General features: G+C 27.0%; 5 protein-coding genes across 5 annotated transcripts; 3 read left to right on the plus strand and 2 right to left on the minus strand.

Moving 5' to 3' along the window:
- The first annotated feature begins 106 nt into the window (after nt 1-106).
- On the plus strand, nt 107-8,752 carry LOC122497921 (putative pyridoxal-dependent decarboxylase domain-containing protein 2). Its single transcript, XM_043605347.1, has 9 exons — nt 107-257; nt 392-571; nt 1,888-2,301; nt 2,370-2,651; nt 2,713-2,784; nt 5,200-5,436; nt 5,526-6,171; nt 6,241-6,498; nt 8,318-8,752. The coding sequence occupies exons 1-9, from the start codon at nt 195-197 to the stop codon at nt 8,569-8,571; spliced, it is 2,406 nt and encodes an 801-aa protein (XP_043461282.1). The 5' UTR covers nt 107-194; the 3' UTR covers nt 8,572-8,752.
- Nucleotides 8,753-9,807: 1,055 nt separating this feature from the next.
- On the minus strand, nt 9,808-10,241 carry LOC122497925 (histone H4). Its single transcript, XM_043605350.1, has one exon. It carries the CDS (start codon nt 10,165-10,167, stop codon nt 9,856-9,858), a length of 312 nt encoding a protein of 103 aa, XP_043461285.1. The 5' UTR covers nt 10,168-10,241; the 3' UTR covers nt 9,808-9,855.
- A 129-nt stretch (nt 10,242-10,370) lies between these two features.
- On the plus strand, nt 10,371-10,916 carry LOC122497861 (histone H3.3-like; the record flags this gene model as incomplete). The annotated part of the gene is made up of 1 exon (XM_043605223.1): nt 10,371-10,916. A coding segment is annotated over one exon (480 nt), but the record flags the coding sequence as incomplete, so codon positions are not given.
- A 5,944-nt stretch (nt 10,917-16,860) lies between these two features.
- Nucleotides 16,861-17,693, plus strand: LOC122497922 (histone H1-like). The gene has a single exon (XM_043605348.1). The coding sequence runs from the start codon at nt 16,961-16,963 to the stop codon at nt 17,597-17,599; it is 639 nt and encodes a 212-aa protein (XP_043461283.1). The 5' UTR covers nt 16,861-16,960; the 3' UTR covers nt 17,600-17,693.
- A 4,017-nt stretch (nt 17,694-21,710) lies between these two features.
- Nucleotides 21,711-22,226, minus strand: LOC122497910 (histone H2A-like). The gene has a single exon (XM_043605314.1). The coding sequence runs from the start codon at nt 22,140-22,142 to the stop codon at nt 21,765-21,767; it is 378 nt and encodes a 125-aa protein (XP_043461249.1). The 5' UTR covers nt 22,143-22,226; the 3' UTR covers nt 21,711-21,764.
- Between the last annotated feature and the right edge of the window lie 668 nt (nt 22,227-22,894).

Raw genomic sequence — 22,894 nt, forward strand, 5'->3', positions numbered from 1 at the left:
CTCTCAACTTTGCCATATTCAAACTTTACCAAAAAAATCTACTATATTGTTCATTATAAAAATAATAATATAAATATTTCCCTCTAAATCAGTTATTTTAAAACTGTTTTTCCGTTTTCTAGTCAAAAGGGAAATATTTTGAAATTCATTAGAAAACTCCTGTTGTGACACTACTGATATTGCCATTTGCCACGATGGCTGAAGAGGTTGAAAACGAAAAAACGACGATGGAAAATATAGTACAGAATATTATTGAGGTTTGTTTATAAATTTTCTTATTGACAAGTGTAAAACTCGTGTGAATAGTGTGTTTGTTTTGTTGGAAGAAGAAGATTTGAAATAAATCCTTTTAAAATTGGTGAGAAATGGAAAATGAAAAATTTTTTGACAGGTCAATGCCGGAGTGACGAATAACGATGTGGGTGCTCTCGAATTTCAAGCATCACAAGTTATATCGCGCCTCGAGGAAGCTGTCGAGAAAGGCACCGAAACAGCTGGATTAAGCTGGAATAATCCATCGGGATTTTTGACACATCCTAAAAGTCCAGAAGAAATTCTTGGATTAATTCAGGTAAATATTATTATTAACAGGAAAATGCCATTTTTGCATTATGATTGGTCGTCAACTATAAACATTGAATTGCAATTGGTTCTTTCCTTTGGTTCAACAAAAAAAATGCATTGTTTATCACGTGGTTACTTTTCATTCATTTAAATTAAATATTGTTAATTGTTTCTATTTTATTTGAATTTCATTTTTAGTCTAAGTTATTTCTATTTACCATTTACGTTAATCGTTAATTTTCGTTTATTGAAATATTTGAGGTTAGGAATTTATATTTTGCATATATTTTTGAATTTTAAAATTATAAATTACAATAAAAAGATACAAATCATGGTTTATAAAAAAATCAAAACAATACGATTTTTTTTATTTAAATAATTTTTTATACTATTTTTTTAATATTTATTTGTAAATAGTTCCTTTTTTTAATATTAACCCTTAAACCGCACACTGCCGAATCCATCCTTAAACCGCACACTGGGTGTGCGACACCCGGGGACTTTTAAGTGTGTTCTCCAAGCTGGAATAGGATATTATCTTTTGGAAAAATTATCTTATATAGCTCAGTACATCTATTTTGAAGGAAAATAAGTTTCATAATGATTTATTTAATTTTAATAATTAAAAAAGAGTTTTTTAAAACTACTGAAATTACCCTAAACCAAAAACTGGGTGTCAAACAAGCAGAAATTTTTCGCCGACAACTTCATAAAGTTATCAAATACACAAAGACACTTGGGAGACTAATGTCCCTCACGGAACATAAACTTAAGTACAAAATGTATCGTCCAATAACGACACATGTTCAATTTTTACGAATTTAACCGAAATATTAGAGTAAAAAGCTAGAATATGGGTGTCGCACACCCAGGGTGCGGTTTAAGGGTTAAAAATTATAAAATTAATAATAGAGTGGCTGCAAAATTTCATTTTCAGAATTCCCTGACTTTTCCTGGCTAATTTTTCGTTTTTTAAATTATTTAATAATCTGCATTGCTAATTAAAAATTTAATAATGCTTTTTTAGTAACAATTATTTATTTATAAAGATAATGAAAATTGTTTGTTAAAAAATTTTTTAATGTGTTTGAATAACCTTGTTTTTTAATTACATATTATATAAATTTTAAATACATATATAAATTCTTGTTATAAAATTTGTTTTAGAAACTTTAGGAATATAAAAATACTGATTGTTCATCTTTCAATAACTTGTATCGAATAAACGAAAACTAATAGTTATTATATTCTGATATTGATTATTTACTTTTTTGAATTGCAGCCCTGGAAAATGGTTGACTAATTCCAGTTTTCTTTCAACAGGATTTAGTGATACACGAAGACGTTCCGCATATAATTGACGATGGAAAAACTGAGACAACGACAAGTCAAGTGGCAAATTTGCCAACATTGACTGACGCGGGAAAATTGACGCTAATCTCTCATTCAATATCTGCTTATGCAGTCGCGTTGCCAAGAAATCATGCTCAAAGATTGGCGGGAAGATTGGCCGCCGATACGACACGATGGTTGAGTCATATTTTTCGTTTCGTCGATTGTGCCTCATCATTTCACGATGATCATCTCGAGGGTTTGGTGCGTGTGACAAAACTCGCTCTTCACAAAAAATATCCCCGTTATATGGAGGATGGATTCTCGACATTTGCATCATCGCCGCCTTTAATTTACAGTTGTGTCTCTGCACCCCTGGGTGTTGCTCAACATTTATGTCGACAGGTTGACTTTTTACTTTCTCTTGAAATGAATCCTCTTGAAATACAACTTGATACGAATTTTCTTTGCAGCTGTCACTGCCGTTCCATTGTATACGTCCAATTCCACAAAATACAATGTTTGGTTCGCGCCACTGTATGGATGTGTCGGCCCTGGAGAGGTGTCTGGCAGAGGATGCACAATCGAACTCAGTGACACCTTTATTAGTTCTGGCCGAAGCTGGCTCTGTATTGACTGGTCATTGTGATAATATTAGTAGACTTCGGGAAATTTGTGATAAATACAATGTCTGGTTGCATCTGCGAGGAAATTCTCTGGCTGCGCTGGCGTTAAGTAATTCTACAAAAGACTTGGTAAGAGTATCAAAAGGTCCGCCAAAACGAAGTGAAATTCAATTTTCCTCTTTATTTTCAGCCTTCGAAAATTGCTGACAGTATCACTTTGCCTCTTGGTATTTGGCTTGGCATTCCATCCCTACCAGTAGTTGTATCCTTTAATTTAATAATTATCTTCTTCTTCTTCTTAGGGGTCGTCCATATACCACGTGGACAGTTTTTCAAAGATTTTTTACCCCCCTCCCCCCTTGTGGACACAAAAATACATGGGATCGTGGACATTTTCAAACTTTTTTTTAACCCCCCCCCCCCAAAGTGTCCACGTGGTATATGGACGACCCCTTATTAAATTTCTTCAATTCCTCAAAATTTCAATTATCTTTATAAATAATAAAATTTTCCTTCGAAATTCAATTGTTTTCAAAAATTTTAATAAAATTCTTGTCAAAATTTAAATTAATTTTAAAAATTTTCCTCAATTCAATGATTTTTAATATCTACTATTGTAATAAAAAATTTTAATAATATTCTACGCAAACATTTAATTATTTTCATAAAATAATAAAAATTTCACAACAATTCAACTATTTACAAATTTTTTATAAATTTCTTCGCAATAATTCCATTACATATTTTCATAAATCTTAAAAATTTTAAAAGATGAGATTGAATTATTTTCATAAAAAATAACATTCTTTTTAGGAATTCAATTATTTTCACAAATAATAACACTCATCGCAGAATTTTAATTATTTTTAATACAATTTTATTCGAATTTCTCAAAACATGTAATTATTCTTACAAATTTTATTAAAATTCGTAAAAAGAATTTAATTACTTAAAAATTAATTGATAAAATTCTTTATAAGAATTGCATTTTTAGAAACATTCAATCATTCAATAAATTATTAATTTTTTTATTTAAATAATTGAGTTCTAATAGAATTTCCTAATAAAAATTGATTTAAAAATGATTTTCAGTTCAAATTTAAGGTTATAATTGAATATTAAAAGCATTATAGCGTAAATTTGTAAAATAATTGAATTTTGAAAAGGTTTTAAAAACACTAAAAAAATTTAATTTTTGAGAAGCTACAAATTATTGTAGAAATTCAATTATTTTTAAGTGTAATACAATTCTTGGAAGAGATTTAGTTATGTTCAAAAATAATAAAATTTTTCTTAGGAATTCAATTATTTTCACAAATAATAAAACTGATAGTAGAATTTCAATTATTTTTGATACAATAAATTTTATTCGAATTTCTCGAATAATGTAATTATTCTTAAAAATTTTATTAAAATTCGTCCAAAGAATGTAATTATTTAAAAATTTGTTGATAAAATTCTTTATGAAAATTTCAATTTTAAGTAACATTCAATTATTCAATAAATTATTAATTTTTGTATTTAAATTAGATAATAATTGAACATTAAAAGCAATATAGCGTAAATTTTTAGAAATAATTGAATTTTGAAAATAATTTTTTTGAAAAAGTTTAATTGAATTTCTTTTTAAATTATTTGAAATTTTTATTAACTTATATATATTTAAGAGCGATTCGATGTCAAGTGATCAAGGTAGAAAAAATTTGTTCTCCAATCGTGCCTAAACTTGGGGCTTTTGTAGTACTAATTAGAGCTGTGCAAAATTCGAACCGAACCGAGTTTAGTTCGGTTTTGGGGCGCCGAAATGTCGAATGTCGAATATTCGACATCCGAACTGGGATAGTTCGAATGTCGGTTTTTCGACATTCGAACTAGGCGAAAAAATTCGAACAGTTCGGTTCGAATTATTTTGCACAGCTCTAGTACTAATAGATAGTAATTTTTGGTGAAAATATTTTTTTACCTAGACAGTCTTTTTTTTTAGTGTTTAAACACTCTAGGCCCACTTTTTCATCTATATGTCCTTATAGAGAAAAACCTCAGCTTTTGTTTAAAAAAAATCGTATCCTTCCCCCCAAAAAAGTCAAATTTATTTCTAATTTTTATTTTTTTAGGTAAAAAAAAATGTTTTTTTGAAAATTCTTACTGACAATCGAAAGAGCATGAAAAAATCTATCGAAACTGAACCTTGACAAATTTTTTTGTTTAAATGTTTAAGAGAAAAAAATTATAAAAATAAGCATTGTACCGTAAAACCCCTTGATCACTTGACGTGGAATAGCTCTTAATTGAAAAAGTTTCGAATAATTAAAATTTCATAAAATTGAATATTGTAAACAAATCAATTTGAAAATTGTCAAAGAACTTTTTCGAAAATGATTAAAAATAGTTGATTTAGAGAAGAATTTTAGTTAAAAATTAATGAAAATAATAAATGAATTGAAATGATTAAAATATTCTTATAATACACAAAAATATCTTCATGTTTTATAGTTATGAAAAAATGTAATTAATAGTTTTAAGTAAAATGTTCTTTTATTTGATTCGGATTTTGACTCGGTAATTGGTCCGTAAAGTCCGTATTCTAAATACTTTGACTGGTTCAAATGTTCGGGGAAAATTTGAAATTGAAGGGAAAAGATTTATTTGTTGATTCCTTAATTAGTGGTGAAAATAGACTTTGTACAGATTAACGGACACGAGAGGTGGACGACCAACGTCTAGAGACACAACTCTGTCACTAGTGTCGGGGTTAATGTTGGACTCGCTGTCAAGACGTTTGCCCACTTTGCCATTGTGGACGGCATTGCAAGCTCTCGGCAGAGAGGGAATTCAAAATAGAATTAGACAGTGCTTCTTGATTGTTGAAGATTTATATAATAAAATTAAGAAATTTAGCTGCATAAGAATACTGGTACGTTAATTTTTAATTTAAAATCTACTTTATGATTTAATATACTGCCATAAAAACTGAATGAATTGAAAAATATTTTTGATTTCCAGAGTCAGCCACCGAGTGGAGAACTCGGAACAGCCACAGCCACCGCCACCCCGCATAACGATTTAGTTCCAAGTCCTGTAAATAGTCATCAATTATTTGAAGTTGTTTCAAGTGCCTTTGTTTTTCAATTTGTTCCAATCGATTATGACGCGGAGTCAATGGAACGAGTTCCAAACTACTATGACAAATTGAATTCCTGGCTGGGACAAATACTCCAAAGAGACATTGATAATGTGCAAATTGAACTTTGTGAAATGGAACAACACGGACTGTTGATTCGCATTTGTCCGCTCGAGAGTCCAGAGAGGCCGCCAACAATCGAGGACGTTGACAATATTGTCGCGTGTCTAGATCAACAGATTGAAATTCTCATCGCCACGGTGCATCACAAGGACACGTTTGTCAAATTGGTGACTGACAACGATTCACTGCATCTGGTGGAAATGACAGGCTGGGCTGGCTTAGGTGGTGTTCGGTACGCACCGCCCACTTGGATTAATGTCATGACCGATCAGACTAAGGAGGAACTTAACAAATTGAATACACAATTGGTGGAGACGCTCAAGAGTACGGATGCTGCCTTTTCGCTCGGTGAAGGCGCAGATGGTCTTGCTTGTGTTCGATTCGGAATGGTTACACAAGATACTGGTAAATAGGAGAAAAATTTATTTTTTTCAGATTTTATATCGTATTATTTATATCGTCATTTGTTTACAGACGTAGCGGAATTGCTCTCTTTGGTACTTCAAGTAGGCCAGGAAGTGGAGGCCAGCTCGAAACTTCTCGATACAATGTCGGAAGTAGTGATAAGAGGAATTGAAGCTGCGCAAACGGATTTGGAACGTGAGAATGCGGAAAAACTGTGGCAAGAAGGAATTTTGAGACACGTTCCCGTTGTGGGAACATTCGTCAACTGGTGGAGTCCACCGGCAAAAGAAGCTGGAGTTCGAGGACGAAGTTTAAATCTCCAAGCCGGTGAGACTTTCTTTTTCTCAAATTAACACAATCAAATTTTAATTTATTTCTTTTCAATTTAGAAATTTATTTACTTAAGGATTCAATTTATTTACGTATCATAGGACTAATTAATCCTTGTTTCTAATTTATTTCTTTTTAATTACATTGTTTCCTTATTAAAAATTTATTTTCTATGTTTATTAAAATCTTGTTGAAAATAATTGAATTTGAAATTTTTTAAAATCTTAATTCCTATGAAAAAATAATAATGAGTAAGTATTTATTTAAAAAAGAAGTTATTGATGTTTTCCAATAGTTTTACAATGAAAGAAATTCGTAAATAAATGTAATAAAATTTTGTCAGGAAATTCAGGGAAAAGTCAAGGATTTTTATTAAAAGTACTAGAAAAATTAAATTTTTAAAATTAATAAAATTCTGCATTTTTGTGTCATTTTTGTCTTTTAAAAAGGTTTTAATTTGAAATTTTATAAAATTTCAATGTTTAATCAATTTAATTAGAAATTTTAAAGAACTTAGATTTTTGAAAAATCTCAATAATTCTAATTCTTCTGAAATTAATTAAATTTTTCAACAAATATTTAACTAATTATTAAAAATAATGGATTTATAGAAGAATTTTAGTTAAAAACACTAAAATAATTGATTTTTGAAGAAGTTACAAATAATTGCAGAAATTCAATTATTTTTAAAACTTTTCCTCAATTCAATGACTTACATATCTACTATTTTAATAAAATTTTCCAAAAGAATTCAATTATTTAAAAAAAAATTTGATAAAATTCATTTACTTTTAAAAATTGCACTAAAATTCTTTGAAACAATTTAATTATTTTCGCAAATATTAATAAAATTCCTTGGAAGAATTCAATTATTTTTATAAATAATAAATTTCTTTGCAGAAATTTCATTATTTTCAAATGCATATTATTTAATATACTTTCTTGGAAGAATTGAATTATTTCTAGAATTTTTAATAAAATTCTGATGTCCAGCAAGAATTGAGACAAAAATCCCCTGACTATTTACTAACCATATTTCTCCTTTCTTAGGACAAAAATATGCATACTAATTTATTTAACAAAAAATTAATATCTAATGATAGTACCAAATAGTGATAAAACCATTTAAGTCCTGTTAGATTAAAATTTTGTTTAATTTACAAAAAATTTCTAGAAATTTCCCTGCTTTTGAATAAAAGTCCCTGACATTTCCTGACTTCTCTGACCGCTGGACACTCTGGACTTATATAATTTCAAAAATGTTCAAAAAAACGTGTTTCTTGCTTTTGAATTCGTTTCAAATTAAAATCTTTGAAAATCTAAATTTTTCAGACATTTAACTAACAATTCTCTATAAATAATTTTTTTGAAAAAGTTTAATTGAATTTCTTTTTAAATTATTTCAAGTTTTTATTATCTACATAATATATATTTAATTGAAGAATTTCCGAATAATCAAAATTTCGTAAAATTGAATTTTGAAAATTCTCAAAGAACTGTCTCAAAAATTTTTTTAAATAATTGATTTAAGGACGAATTTTAGATAAAAATTCTAGAAAATAGTAATTGAATTGAAATGATGAATTTCATACGGTATGAATTTGAAATTTTTGAAAATCTTTTTTCCTATGAAAAAATTTTGCAATTAAAGAAATTCGTAAATAAATGCGATAGAACATTTTTTTGAGTATCTATAATAATTTTTAGAATGAATCAAAATATTTTTTGGGGTCAGGGAAAAAGTTTACATTTTGTCTAGAAATCGGAAAAAGAAAAATAAATTTTTGTGGCAACCCTGTTATTGTTTGTTTCACAGGTGTCGTAGAAAGTACGGAAAATATTTACAAATATCACATGCAACTACAACCGAATTCAAATGCGAGTAATGGTTCAGGAGCAAGAACGCCACCGCAGCCACTGGTTCAAACTCCAGTTGGTGCCGGAAGTCAAAGTCATAGTCGATCATCGAGTCATTCGAGTCTTCAAAGTGGCAAGAACATTCCTTTAACAACAAATGTCGCCTCGTTTCAGACTCACGTTAAGGAGGAATCGATTGAGGTCAAGACTTAGTGATATTTCTGTGATTATCGTGATTATTAACCGTTTTTCGAAAAGAAGAAAAACAATCTCAACATATTTGTAATTTAATTACTGATTTTCTCTAAAGTCAGTATGTACGATTTGTCAATTTTTCTTTTCTTTTTTCTTTTTTTAATTTAAATTTGTAGAATTATAAATATTTCAATTAAAAGCTTTACAGTTGAAAATTTTTCAAAAAAAAGTAAACATCCTTTTTTGAGGATATTAAAAAAAGTTATTATTTTAATCAAGGCTCGAGTACTTTGAAAAAGTAAATTTTTAACACAGTAGAAAGTCTCAAAAAATCACAAAAATTAATTTCATTTTGTAAAAAAAAAGTTAATATGAAAAAATTCTTGGAATTTTTAAATTTTATAATTATTTTTCTATTTAGAAATAGGCAATCTTTTAATTCTTTATCGTTTTCTTTATCAATTCTTTATCATTTTTCTTGTCATTTAAAAAAATTCTATTTAATTAAATTATTTTTACATTCACGGAAATATTTATATTATCCAAGTTAGTTTTTAAATTAGTTTGATTACAATTTCTATTAAAGAAAAATTATTCACTGTTTTAAAATCCATTCGAATTTATACTTGTAATTTAATATTGTTTTTTGTTAATATTTAATTTTGTTACAGTTAAGATATTTTTTTTCTATGAAATAATTAAACTATGTTTTTCATTTAAGATTTTTAGCGACTAAGTGTAGGTATAATTTTTAGTCTTCACATGTCAATTTTTTATGTACAGTTATTGAAAACTAGTGGAAAGTAAGTGAAGAACTCAGTATTAATTTTTGAGAATTTTCGAGCTTTCAGAAATTTAATTTTTTCACTTCTTAAAATTTTATTGATTTGATATTGTTGGAATGCTCGATATAAATTGGGACAAAATTTATTGGAAATTAAAATTATACATGACAAAAAGACCTAAAAGGTAACGAAAATGTTTCTTGGCAAATTCGAAATTTTTAAACGCATAAATTAGAATTAGGAATTAAATTCAATACCAGCGACAAAGTTTAAAAATTTATATATTGTTATTACACATAGTTAATCAAGAAATAATAGGCCCTAACTATGTATATTTATGTACCAAATTTGTTGTAATAAAGTATTAGTAATTAAATATTTTATGGTTATTTATTTCAGTCTAATGGCAACTGTAGGTATTGTTGGTATTGTTTGAAAATAATCCTTACGTTATAATATTTGTTGGCCCTGAAAAGGGCCGATTGATGTGTTTTTTTTTAGCTGTCAGGAGGAATATTTAGCCGCCGAATCCATAAAGTGTGCGTCCTTGTCGTTTAAGGGCATAAACAACATCCATTGACGTCACTGTTTTCCTCTTAGCATGTTCGGTATATGTTACTGCGTCACGGATAACATTTTCCAAAAATACTTTTAATACACCGCGTGTCTCTTCATAAATTAGGCCCGAAATACGTTTGACTCCACCACGACGAGCAAGACGACGAATTGCAGGTTTCGTAATACCCTGGATATTATCACGAAGAACTTTGCGATGACGTTTTGCTCCTCCTTTTCCCAAGCCTTTTCCTCCTTTACCACGACCAGACATTTTTTCTCGGCGGCAACGGTGAATACAGTATAACAAGTGTAACACGAAACTACGTAAATGACACTTTTCGAGGATTTCGCGATTCTTTTATACTCCCCACAGACAGTTTTTCCCTCTCCCATGTTCTATTGTCCAATCAGCGATTTCCAAGTCCCCACCACTTGATTTTCAAGCAGAGACCTATAAAAGGCGTATGAACGCGTGCGATCCTTTCAGAAAACAGTCTATTTTTGGGAATTTATAAATTTTGTAAATTTTGTAAATTTCGAACGGCTCTATGGCTCGTACAAAGCCATAGAGCCCAAACTGGGGGTAAAGCTCCCCGGAAACAGCTTGCCACTAAAGCTGCAAGAAAAAGTGCACCGGCAACGGGAGAAGAGAAGAAGCCGCACAGATACAGGCCTGGAACTGTTGCTCTCAGGGAAATTCGTCGGTATCAAAAAAGTACCGAACTTTTAATTCGAAAATTATCATTCCAACGTTTGGTTCGTGAAATTGCTCAGGATTTCAAGACAGATTTACGTTTCCAAAGTTCAGCTGTCATGGCGCTACAAGAAGCTAGTGAAGCCTATTTGGTTGGCCTTTTCGAAGATACAAATTTATGTGCTATTCATGCTAAACGAGTCACAATTATGCCAAAAGATATTCAATTAGCTCGTCGTATCCGGGGAGAACGTGCTTAAATTTGATTACTCCTTTCATTCCTCAAAAAAAAAAAAAAAGAAAACAATCGGCCCTTTTCAGGGCCACCAAATACTTTTTACGAAGGATATAATATTTTTCAAACATAATTAATTTTTAAATAAATAGGTACTGTATTTAAAAGTTTCATTTTTATTAATCTTCTATGGAATTATTCCTAAAGGTTTGCTAATTATATTTTTAGATAACATTGTTTTCAATATTTTACTATACAATTCAAATTCAAATTATTTTTCAAAATTTATTTTCCCAAAATGATAAAATTTATAATGTAGGTATAAATTATATTTTTTTATGATACTGTGATTATTAAGAAAAAATAATTATTTACAATTACAATTTAATTATATATGTAATAATTATTTATAATTTTATTATTTAAATATTAACAAGGAAATAATGTTTTGCCGTAGCTTACAAATTGAAATTAATTTCGCAAAATTATCTATAATGACAGATAATGGAATGTGTTTTATTTCAGGTTAATTATATTAAAAAATTTAATTATTTTATACTCAAGTTTAAGTTGAATATTTTTATTTTGAAAATTAATAATTTTATTATTGTAACTAATAATTTAAATTTTGTAAATAATTTTACTTTTAATTATACAACTTATTTCATAGTTATTATTAATTTATACTTAATGTTCACAGAAAAAAATGCGAATGGTAAAAACAACCACATTTGTAGAGACACCATTTTGTTGCAATGAAAATTTTGAAATTATGCAATAAAAACCTAAATATTATGCAATAATTATGCGATGAAAATAAAATCATGCAATGACGCATGGTTAGGCTTAATTTGTATATAATAATTTTTAAATGATTTTAATATAGTTAATAAATAATTTTTAACCTAAAAACAATTAAATGAACAATAATAGAAGTTTAACTTTGGCATCAATCGTGTATTTTGGAAAATTGTTACATTCTTAGTTAAGAAAAATTCATTTGGAACAGCGATAATTTTCTCTAGAATAGCGAATGTTTTAACTGAAATTAATAAAAAATTCACTAATATAATGAAAATTGTAGTTGCTCCAAGTAAAATTTTTTCCCGTGCATAAAGTTATTTTTATAATTAAGTAAAATGTAACATTCTTTTTTAACGCATTTTATATTATTGTCAGGGACCGATTCTGAAACGAAACTAAATTCAAAATTTACGTTCAATTTAATTTAGTTTCGTGTCAATTCAAAACTAAAGTCCGATAAACTTAAATATTTAGTGTCAGTAAAAAAATTACTAAAAAAACGAAATATTTCAATATTTAATATTGATGAAAGTTAGATTTACTTTTTCCACTTTATTTTCTATTGAAGTCTCTTTATACTGCTTTATATCTAGTATTAAAGTTATAATAATATTATTACTTTAAATATTTTGTTTTTTGCTGTGATTTTTTAATTAAAACTAAGTAATTGAGTTTCTCAGACACTTGTTTTCGATCTGCACTGAAATAAATTTAATTTTTTTAGTTTAGTTTCGTGTCGACTCGAAACTAAATTAATATTGTAGTTTCGAGTCGACACGAAACTAAATTCAGTACGTTAATTTAGTTTCGAGTCGACACAAAATTAAACTCAGTTTGTTAATAATTTAGTTTTGTATCAATCCCGAAACTAAAACGAAACTAAACTTTCGTAACGGTCCCTGATTTTTTTATTAAAAACTTTTAATCTTTTTAAAATGTAAAATTTTCTTTATAGAAATAAGTAAAGTAACGAGATCAGTCTAGAAATTGGTTTAAATCGTCTCAAAAATATAAACTTAGCATAGTCTCTGCATTGACCGGGAAGTAACAACGTTTAAAAATTTATTAAAATCATAAAAAAGATACTTTATAGTATTTTTAAACAAAAAATTAACAATTATGCGATGATTATGCAAATAGTGTTAAATTATGCAATGAAAAAAAATTATGCACTGAAAGTATAATTATGCAATTGGATGCGATCACAAATCACATTTATTTTGTATGAATTCTTAATAATTCACAAAATACAGAAATTATGCTCAGTTTGAGAACATTATGCGATTATGCGACTTGCATAAAATATGTGTCTCTACACATTTGTGTAGTCAGAAAAAAAGTAGTTAAAACTACCATATTCAGCAGCATTTTAACTACACTGAAAAAAATACATGAGACATTTTCAACTACATCCCCTTAGTAGAGTAAAAAGTAATAAAACGAACTACTTTTTTAGTTGGTCTGGCTACTTTTGATACTTATTTTAACTGTTTTATGTAGTTAAAAATTATTAATTAAATTAATGTAATTTTACAGTTAACTTTGTAACTGCAGGTATGTTATAGAAATGACTACAGAAAGTAGTAGATTCTACTACTTAAAGTAGTTCGATAGACTAATTTTGTAGTAGTTTTTACTTCTTCTAGGAGTTGAATTATTTTCCATGTAATTTATGTTATAGATTTTTATAGAAGATTATCAACTGTGAAAAGTTGTAAATGCAACTACTTTAAGTAGTAAAATTAACTACAGTTATCAGTTGAACTGTGTCTGGAATGCCTATAAGTATTAAGCAACTCATCGAAGCGAGCGAGCGTGGTTAGGTGGTTAGGTTATCGGTTTACGAATGTTAGGGTCGAGCGTTCAACTCCCGACGCTTAGAGATTTTTCTCCGTTAGGTATATAGACATTAAGTAAATAAGGTATAGGTAAACAAAAGTGGGTAGGGGGAAATATAAAAAAATACAACTCGATAATATTTATAATAAATAATTTTATTTTACCATTTTCAGTAGTTACTTTATTACTGAGTTATCTTAGTAACTTTAACTACATATCAGCAGTTAATTCTACTGCAAAACTGTCATTGGTTCCTATTTAACTAAGAAAAGTAGTTAATGCAACTGTATTATCACTTCATTCAACTACATATCTGATAATTAATGTAAGTTCAAAATTATCTTTGGGGACTTATTGAACTAAGGAAAGTAGTTAAAAAGTAGTCAAATCTACTAAGAATTTTTTTCAGTGTACACTTCCTCAGTTAGTGGAACCAAAATGAAGTATAGATGAATGAATAGTTAATTTTACTATTGTGGTAGCAAAAATAACTATTTTGTATTAGTTGCAAACAAAATGAGACTTACTGTTTTTATACAGTAAATACAACCTCTGAAAGTTGTTACTTTTATGATTTATGTAGTCAAAACAACTATTTCTTACTAGTTGCAGAGAAAGAAAGAAATTTACTGTTTTCATATATAGTAAAATCAATTGTTGAAAATAGTTATTTTTACTATTTATGCAGTTGAAAAGATCATTTTTTTCTACAGAGAAAAAACGTGAGTGGTAAAAACATCCACATATGTGCAGTTAAAAAAATGTAGTTAAAACTACCATATTTAGCAGCATTTTAACTAAACTTCCATAGTTAGTGGAACTAAAATTGAATAGTTGGTTTTATGTAGTTAAAATTACTACTGCACGTTATGATTGTGAATAACTCAACAATAGTGCAGTAGTTAAAAGTACTGTTAAAGATAGTTATTTTCAGAATTTCTGTAGTAGAAATATCCATTTCTTGCTATTTGCAAAATATAAATTAAAACTTACTGTTCCAAAGAGTAAAAACAACCGCTGGAATTTGTTATTTTTGTTACTAGCTTTTAATAATTTATCTCTATGGTGGTAAGAAACATTTATTTTTATAACTACAAAAGTCATAAAAGTAACAATTTCTATGTTATTTTTACTATATGAAAATAGTAAGTTTAATTTTTTTGTGACTAGTAAAAAGTGGATAATTTTACTACAGAAATTCTGAAAATAACTATTTTCAACAGTACTTTTAACTACTGCACTATCGTTGAGTCATTTAAAATCATATGCTGGCTACATTTCAACTAAGTCCTTGAGCTTAAAAAATTAGTTACTGCAACTAAACGGAGTAGTTATTATGACTGAATCTAAGAAGAATGTCCTCAAGTACAATGCCAGTCATCGTAGCGTGCGAGCGTGGTTAGGTGGTTAGGTTATCGGTTTGCGAATGTTAGGGTCGTGCGTTCAATCCCCGGCGTTTGGGGATTTTTCTCTGTTAGGTGTATAAGAATTTAATATATAAATTATATATGAACAAAAATAGGTAAGAGAAAATATAAAAAAATGGACCTCAATAATAATAAAAAACAAATAAATAATTTCATTTTACTACTTTAAATAGTTAATTTAACTATTTTTTACAGTTGTTACAACTACAATTTGTTACGGGCGCCTATAGGAACTATGAAAATTTAGTTACTACAACTAAATGAAGCAGTTAGTATGACTAACAACAAATAGTTAAGGTAACTGTTTTAGTAGTTAAATTTACTGTAAAAATGGTATTTATTACTACATTTTACAGTTAGACTAACTATTCTGTCATAGTTCATTTTACTAAATAATGTTACGGGCGCCTATAGGAACTACATGAAATAGTAAAAAAGTAGTCAAATTTACCATATTTTTTTTTGTGTTGTATCTATAGTTTACTTTTTTAATTATTAAATTAATTTTCTATTTAATATAAAAATTGATAAAGATTAATTTTTTTGTGCAACACCTGCTGGAAAAGAGCTACTTTTCTTTAACATAAATGCAGCACAAAGTATAATATACACTATAATCAACATAAAACTATATTTATTGATTAGAAAAGTATAAAAATTACTTTTTTCGGTTATCAGGTGTTGCACAAAGTACTGTGTGCAACACGTACGAAAGAAGATTTTCCAACTTCGTGCAAATTACTGCCCTCGCTTCGCTCGGAGCAGCAAACTTTGCACTCGTCGGAAAACAGCTTCTTTCTGTACTTGTTGCACAATATACTATTGTAGGGTAAGTGCACTAATTCCTGCGGCATTCCAGCCAATATATCTATTGCATAGGAAAAAAAATATTTATAGCAAATGAATCAAATTAAAAATTTATTAAACTAATTGTTTGTATTCTTAAGAAATTTTTACAACAATTAATAGCCTATAAAATTACAGCATTTGATTAAATTTAAATAATTAAAAAGAGTATTAAAAGCGTCTAATCCTGCGCGCTGTGTCAATAATTGCTGCGGCCAAAATAACATGCATTTAGATGTCATTTTCCCAGCAGCAACTAAAGCACATGCATTTCACATGACTGTTTCAGATTCTGCGGTAAGCAGAATTTAAAGTTAAATAATTAAAATAATTTTATTTTAAATGTATATCTTTATAGACAATTATTGTATCAAGTAGGTAAATTCTTTTTAGAAAAATTTAATAAATTATATTTAATTATTAAATTAATTTTCTATTTAATATAAGAAATGGTAAAAATTAATTTTTTTGTATATTTATTAAAATCAAATTAAATTATTGTTAACGTTTTTAAGAAAAATGTAATAAATTATATTTCAATAAATTAAATTAAATATTTCGTCACGTGCTAAATTATTGAGAATTGATTTCACGTTTTTGTGTACATTTTAAATTTATACGATATCATATAAAGTACAAAATAACTTGAAACCGTTACCAAGGTCATTTTTGTTTTGTGAATTATCTTTATGTGGGCTAATTATATGAAAAATTGTGTTGTAATATTTCACAATAATTTGTACCTGAATATATGAAATAAAATATGCAAGAACAGCTAAAAAATTTATCGCATTATAATAATATAAGCACTTTTATATTCATGATAAATAATATTAATAAATAGAAAATATTCATAATTATCCTGATCTCTGTCCCCGAATAAAATTGTAATTTACGAATAAAAATTATATAAGACTTATAAATTGATTTTGATAAATAATTATTAACAAATTTTCTTGAATTAAATTTTTTTAATTTTACTCACTTTTGTGTTCTTGTTATTTTTTAAATATAGAATTTATTTCGAATTTAAAATAAAATAATTTATGAACGAAAAATACGAAAAATACAGTAAGGACTTTCTTCACCGTCCGTGCATCAGAGTTTATACGTTGCCAAGCGACATTCAACTATTATTCATGTGATATCTCTCGAAGGAGGATCATCATATTGCTAAAGAATTTAAATAGCAATTACACATAAAAATTAAAAATAAAAAATGACTGAAGTACTTACCCCAGTTGGGGCTGCTAAGGCATCCCCAAAAAAATCCAGTGCATCGTCGAAGACTAAAACAGTGAGATCAAAACCAAATCATCCAAAAACTTCCGAAATGGTGACAGCCGCAATATCAACTCTCAATGATCGCAGTGGTTCATCATATCAAGCAATTAAAAAGTACATTGTCGGAACATACGCAATTGATTTGGATAGACTCACGCCGTTCATAAAAAAATATTTAAAAAGTGCAGTTGAACAAGGTGATATAATTCAAACCAAGGGAAAGGGAGCTTCCGGATCTTTCAAGCTAGGGGCAAAATTAAAAGCAAAGCCAAAGAAGACGACACCATCGAAAGTGAAAAAAGTTGAGGAAAAACCAGTTGTTAAAAAATCAAAAGCAACGAAAACTACATCTGCGGAGAAGAAGAAGACTGCTGCAGTTGCTGCCAAGAAGTCACCTGTCAAAAAGGTCAGTTCCACGAAAGTGAAAATTGCAGTACCTAAGAAGACGGTGGCAAAGACAAGTGCGGTAAAATCTCCGACGAAAAAAACGGCAAAAGCTCCAACTTCGAAGCCAAAAGCTCCTAAGCCAAAAAAGATTACAGCGAAAAAAACCGTTAAAACTGCCGCTAAGTAAATAGAAGATAGAAGCGATGATTTAATTGCTATTATTAATATATATGTATAAATAATTTTAAAAAGCCGTATTCAATCGGCCCTTTTCAGGGCCACAAAATATTTTTACGTATTAATAGAATTTGTTCTTTTCAAAACATAATTCAAATTAATTATTAATTAATTCAAAATTTATTCATTAAATTAATAAATAAACTAGTAAAACTACACACGCCCAAGCGCGCGTGAAATTATCGTTACGGTTGATGCTTCACAAAAATTTGCCTTTTAAAATTTAATAAAAATTCCACAGGAATTAAAATTTCAAATAATTTCAATGAAAAAGCTCATGAAATTTAATTATATTTAAAAATTGCCTTAAATTTTCAAAGAATTTAATTTTAAAATCTTTTAAAAGTTAATTAATTCCTAAAATTTCGGTTATAACGCTTTAAATATTCAATTATTTTTTTAAATTTTAACTGAAATTTTTTTTAAATCAATTTATCCACGAGAATTGAATTATTTAAATAGAATAAATTATGTAAATTTATAAAATAATGTATTTTCAAAAATACTTAATTTAATAGATACTTAATTCTTGAAGAATTTCCAAATTAAATTTTTTAAATTTTAATCATTTTTGTAAAATAAATATTTAAATACTTATTGTTCTTTATTTGCTTAAAATTTCGAATTACTTTCAATGTAAAACCATTTGAAAAATTGTATATGAAAATTTGAACTGCAAGTCTTTCCAAAATTCAATTAGTTTTTTAGAATTTTTGAATAATATTATTCAAAACTTTTAATTTTTAAAGAAGCTAACAAATTAATAATTTTTTATATTTAAATACTATGATACTTTTACAGCAATTACAATTTCAAAAATTGAAAATTTGAAATTTCAAAACTTTTTGACTTTTGACATAACAATTCGAACTATAAAACAAAACATTGGAATAAAACAATACTAACTTCAGGTGAGGACAAATTATTATTATTATTATTATTATTATATAATAATTATTTAATTTAATAAATTACCAAATATTTCTTCAACATGAAATTAGTTCAATTAGTTCAAATTAGTCGAAACCTAATTTGTTCTTATCAAAATATATTCAAATTAATTATTTATTTTAAATATTTAAGTCTATTTAATTAGTTTTAAAATAATTAAAACCCTCATAATTTGAATTAGCATAAAAATAGTAATAATTTTATATATATATATTATATAATTTATTATTATAAATAAGATTATTAACCATTGCAGGGCTCGAACTAGGTCCGTAAATCCCGTAAATGTCCGTAAATTTGTTTGAAGTCCGTAAAAGTCCGTTTTTTTTAAAAAAAAAGGTCCGTAATGTCCGTAATTCTATTGAGAAAAGGCGAAAAGTTTCTAAATTCTACGATATAATTTGGAAAATTTTAGAGAAATTGCAAATGATTGCAAAAATTCAATTATTTCCAAAAGTAATAAAATTCTTCGCAGGCATTCAATTATGTTCAAAAAATTTTTTAAATTCTCGTCAAAATTTCAATTATATCTTTAGAAATAATTAAATTCTTCTCCAAAATTCAATTACTTTAAAAAAATTTAATAAAATTTTTGGCAAAATTTCAATTATTTTTAAAAACTTTAATCAATAATTCAATATCAGGGTGTCTACTATTTTTCAGTTTTTGAATTCCCGGTTATTTCCCGGTTTAAGATATTAACGTTTTTTTCACTACAAGTATATGATAAAGCATATAACACCTTAAATATTAATGTATAAGTGATAATTTAATATTAATCATAATAAAAAAGTATAAAACAAAAATTTAAAGAACCTAAAAATTTGTTTTTATTTATAAAATAACACCGTTTCATTGTCAATAAATAATTACACTTGAAAAGTATTCAGAATTTTACGTAAAATTTATTTTTAAATTATTTAATACCGTACAGGATTTAACAATTGAACCTCATTCTAAGTAAATCTTTTAAACATTTTAGTAACACTTTATAAATAAACCAGAAATTAATTTTTTAATTTCAAACACAAGAAAAATTATTTCCTCTAATACTCAATGCTGAGGTAAAATTCTCCGAACAAAAGATTTATTTTTCAAATAATTAAAATTTTAATTAAATTTAAATTTAAATTAAATAAAATTAATTAATTTTAATTTAAATTTTAAATTAAAATTTTTAATTTAAAATAATTTAATTAATTAAATTAATTAATTAATTAATTAATTAATATTAATTAATATTAATTATATTAATAAAAAATTAATTATATTAATTAATTAATTTAATTAATAATAAAATAATAATAATAATAATAATAATAATAATAATAATTAATTAATTTTATTAATTTATTAATTTAATTTTTTTTTAATTAATTTTTATATTAATTTATTATATTATTAATTATATTAATTATATTAATTATTTTATATTATTATTATTTAATTAATTAATTTAATTTTTAATTTATTTTAAATTTTAAATTTTTAATTAATTTTAATTTAAATTTTTTAATGACCTGATATATCGACCAATGATAGTTGTTTCCTTACATAGTACACGATTTCATAAAAATTTTATTTAGAAATTTCGTTTCCCGGCTATTTCCCGGTTAGTAGACACCCTGAATATATTTAACTATTTTAAAAAAATTGCCCAAAAGAATTCAATTATTTAAAATAAGTTTTAATAAAATTCTACGAAAATCTTTAATTATTTTCATATAATAATAAAAATTTCACAAGAATTCAATTACAAATTTTTTATAAATTTCTTCGCAATCATTCAATTATTTTCATAAATAATTAAACTACTCATTGCAGCATTTCAATTATTTTTAATACAATTTTAATCGAATTCGTCGAAAAATGTAATTATTCTTAATTCTTTATGAGAATTCAATTTTAAGAAATAAGCAATTATTCAATAAATTGTTTTTTTGTATGTAAATAATTGAATTCTAGTAGAATTGTCTAATAAAAATTAATTTAAAAATTAATTTCAGATACAATTTTAGATTATAATTGAATATTAAAAGGAATACAGCGTGAATTGTTAGAAATAATTGAATTTTGAAAAGGTTTCAAATTAAAATCTTTGAGAATCTGAATTTTTCACATTTTCAACTGTGGAATTAATTTTTTTGAGAAAGTTTAATTGCGGATTTTCTTTTTGAAATTATTTCAAGTTTTTATTCAGTGATATATATTTAATTTATTGAAGAATTTACAAATAATTAAAATTTTGTAAATTTGAATAATAAAATTCTTCTTAGGAATTCAATTATTTTCACAAATAATAAAACTCATCGCAGAATTTCAATTTTTTGTAATACAATTTTAATCGAATTCCACGACAAATCTAATTATTCTCTTAAAAATTTTATTAAAATTCGTCGAAAGAATTGGATTATTTCAAAATTTATGTTGATAAAATTGTTTATAAGAATTTTAAGAAACATTCAATTATTCAGAAAATTATTGAATTATTTTCTATTTAAATAATTGAATTCTAGTAGAATTTTCTAATAAAAATTTATTTAAAAATGAATTTCAGTTAAAATTTTAGATAATAATTATTGAATAGGTATTAAACGCCTGTTTTAGAAATAATTAAATTTTGAAATTAATGTTTTTGTATTTTTTTAAGTTTTTATTTTCTAATATATATTTAATAAAATTGAATATTGTAAAGAAATCGATTTGAAAATAAATTGTCAAAGAACTTTTTCGAAAATTATTAAAAATAATCGATTTAAAGAAGATTTTTAGTTAAAACTTCTTGAAAATAATAATTGAATTGATAATGATTTTATCACTCGGTCATTAATTAATATATATATATATATATATATATATATATATATATATATATATATATATATATATATATATATATATATATATATATATATATATATATATATATATATATATATATATATATATATATATATATATATATATATATATATATTATGAACAAAACATGAGGAAATCGATCACTCCAAGTGATCGATATCTTCTAGAGCTGTGCAATTCGATTCGAACCGAGTTCGAGCTCTGCCATTGTTTCTGAAGAAAAATAAAACCAACGTTTCGAAAATTTGTTGGCCCTGAAAAGAGCCGATTGTTATGTGGGTCTTTACGTAAATACTTGGGCTTTAAACTTTTTTCTCAGTTTTCTTTGGAAGAAGGATTGCTTGAATATTCGGTAGAACGCCACCTTGAGCAATTGTGACACCGCCGAGTAGTTTATTCAATTCCTCGTCATTTCTTATTGCCAACTGAAGATGTCTTGGAATGATTCTCGATTTTTTGTTGTCTCTCGCAGCATTTCCAGCCAATTCCAATACTTCAGCGGCTAAATATTCAATGACAGCTGCCAAATAAACGGGCGCACCACCTCCTACTCGTTCGGCATAATTTCCTTTCCGCAAATGACGATGAATTCTTCCCACTGGAAACTGAAGCCCAGCACGATTTGAACGTGTCATTGATTTCACCTTCGCTTTACCACCTTTATTACCACGTCCAGACATTATTAACACCAAAGCAAAACAATTTAGATCGTATAAACACTCAAAACCACTGTCCGGTTGTCTAAGTGTAAATGAATGCTCAACCAGTTCTGCCAATATTTATATGGAGATCTCCAGTAAGTAGCCCCTCCAATCAAAATATAGCTTTCATTTTACTCGACGCTCATTGGTTGCGCTCTCTTTCCCAGTAAGTCCTTAAAAGAAACACGAACGGCGCTTTTGGAATCATTCGACATTCGTGTCTCGACCTCGCTACGAGTCAGTCGCAAAAATAAATCTTTAACGTAGAACGTTCTTTCGCAAATCTGTCCTTTTCAGGACTAACCAACCAGCAATACTGGTCCTTAGGGACTAGTATCACCATGGCAAACACCTCTATGGATACTCAACATGGCCAGACTGTGAACTCAAGGGAACAGCATCTTGTTGAAGAAATCAAGTCACTTCACCTGCATATCAAAACACTTTCTCAGCAAAACAAGGAACTTGCTGATACTGTTTCGATCCTGACTGCCAAGATAGATGCTAGAAACCTCCTTGATGCCGAAGACTCTGATCTCTCATCTTGTGAATCCGCCATCTCTACACTTTCAACTTCTCCAAGGAAACGTAAGAAAAAGAAAAAAAAGTCATCACACTCCGTAAACAGCCAAACTAACTCTAGACACACACAACCTCCACCTCTTGCCAATAAACTACCCTCTCCATTAGCTACTGACCAAATGGACACTCACGATCCATCAACAACTACA

This window comes from Leptopilina heterotoma, unplaced genomic scaffold, assembly GCF_015476425.1.
Source record: "Leptopilina heterotoma isolate Lh14 unplaced genomic scaffold, ASM1547642v1 Lhet_14, whole genome shotgun sequence".
Lineage (NCBI taxonomy): Eukaryota > Metazoa > Arthropoda > Insecta > Hymenoptera > Figitidae > Leptopilina > Leptopilina heterotoma.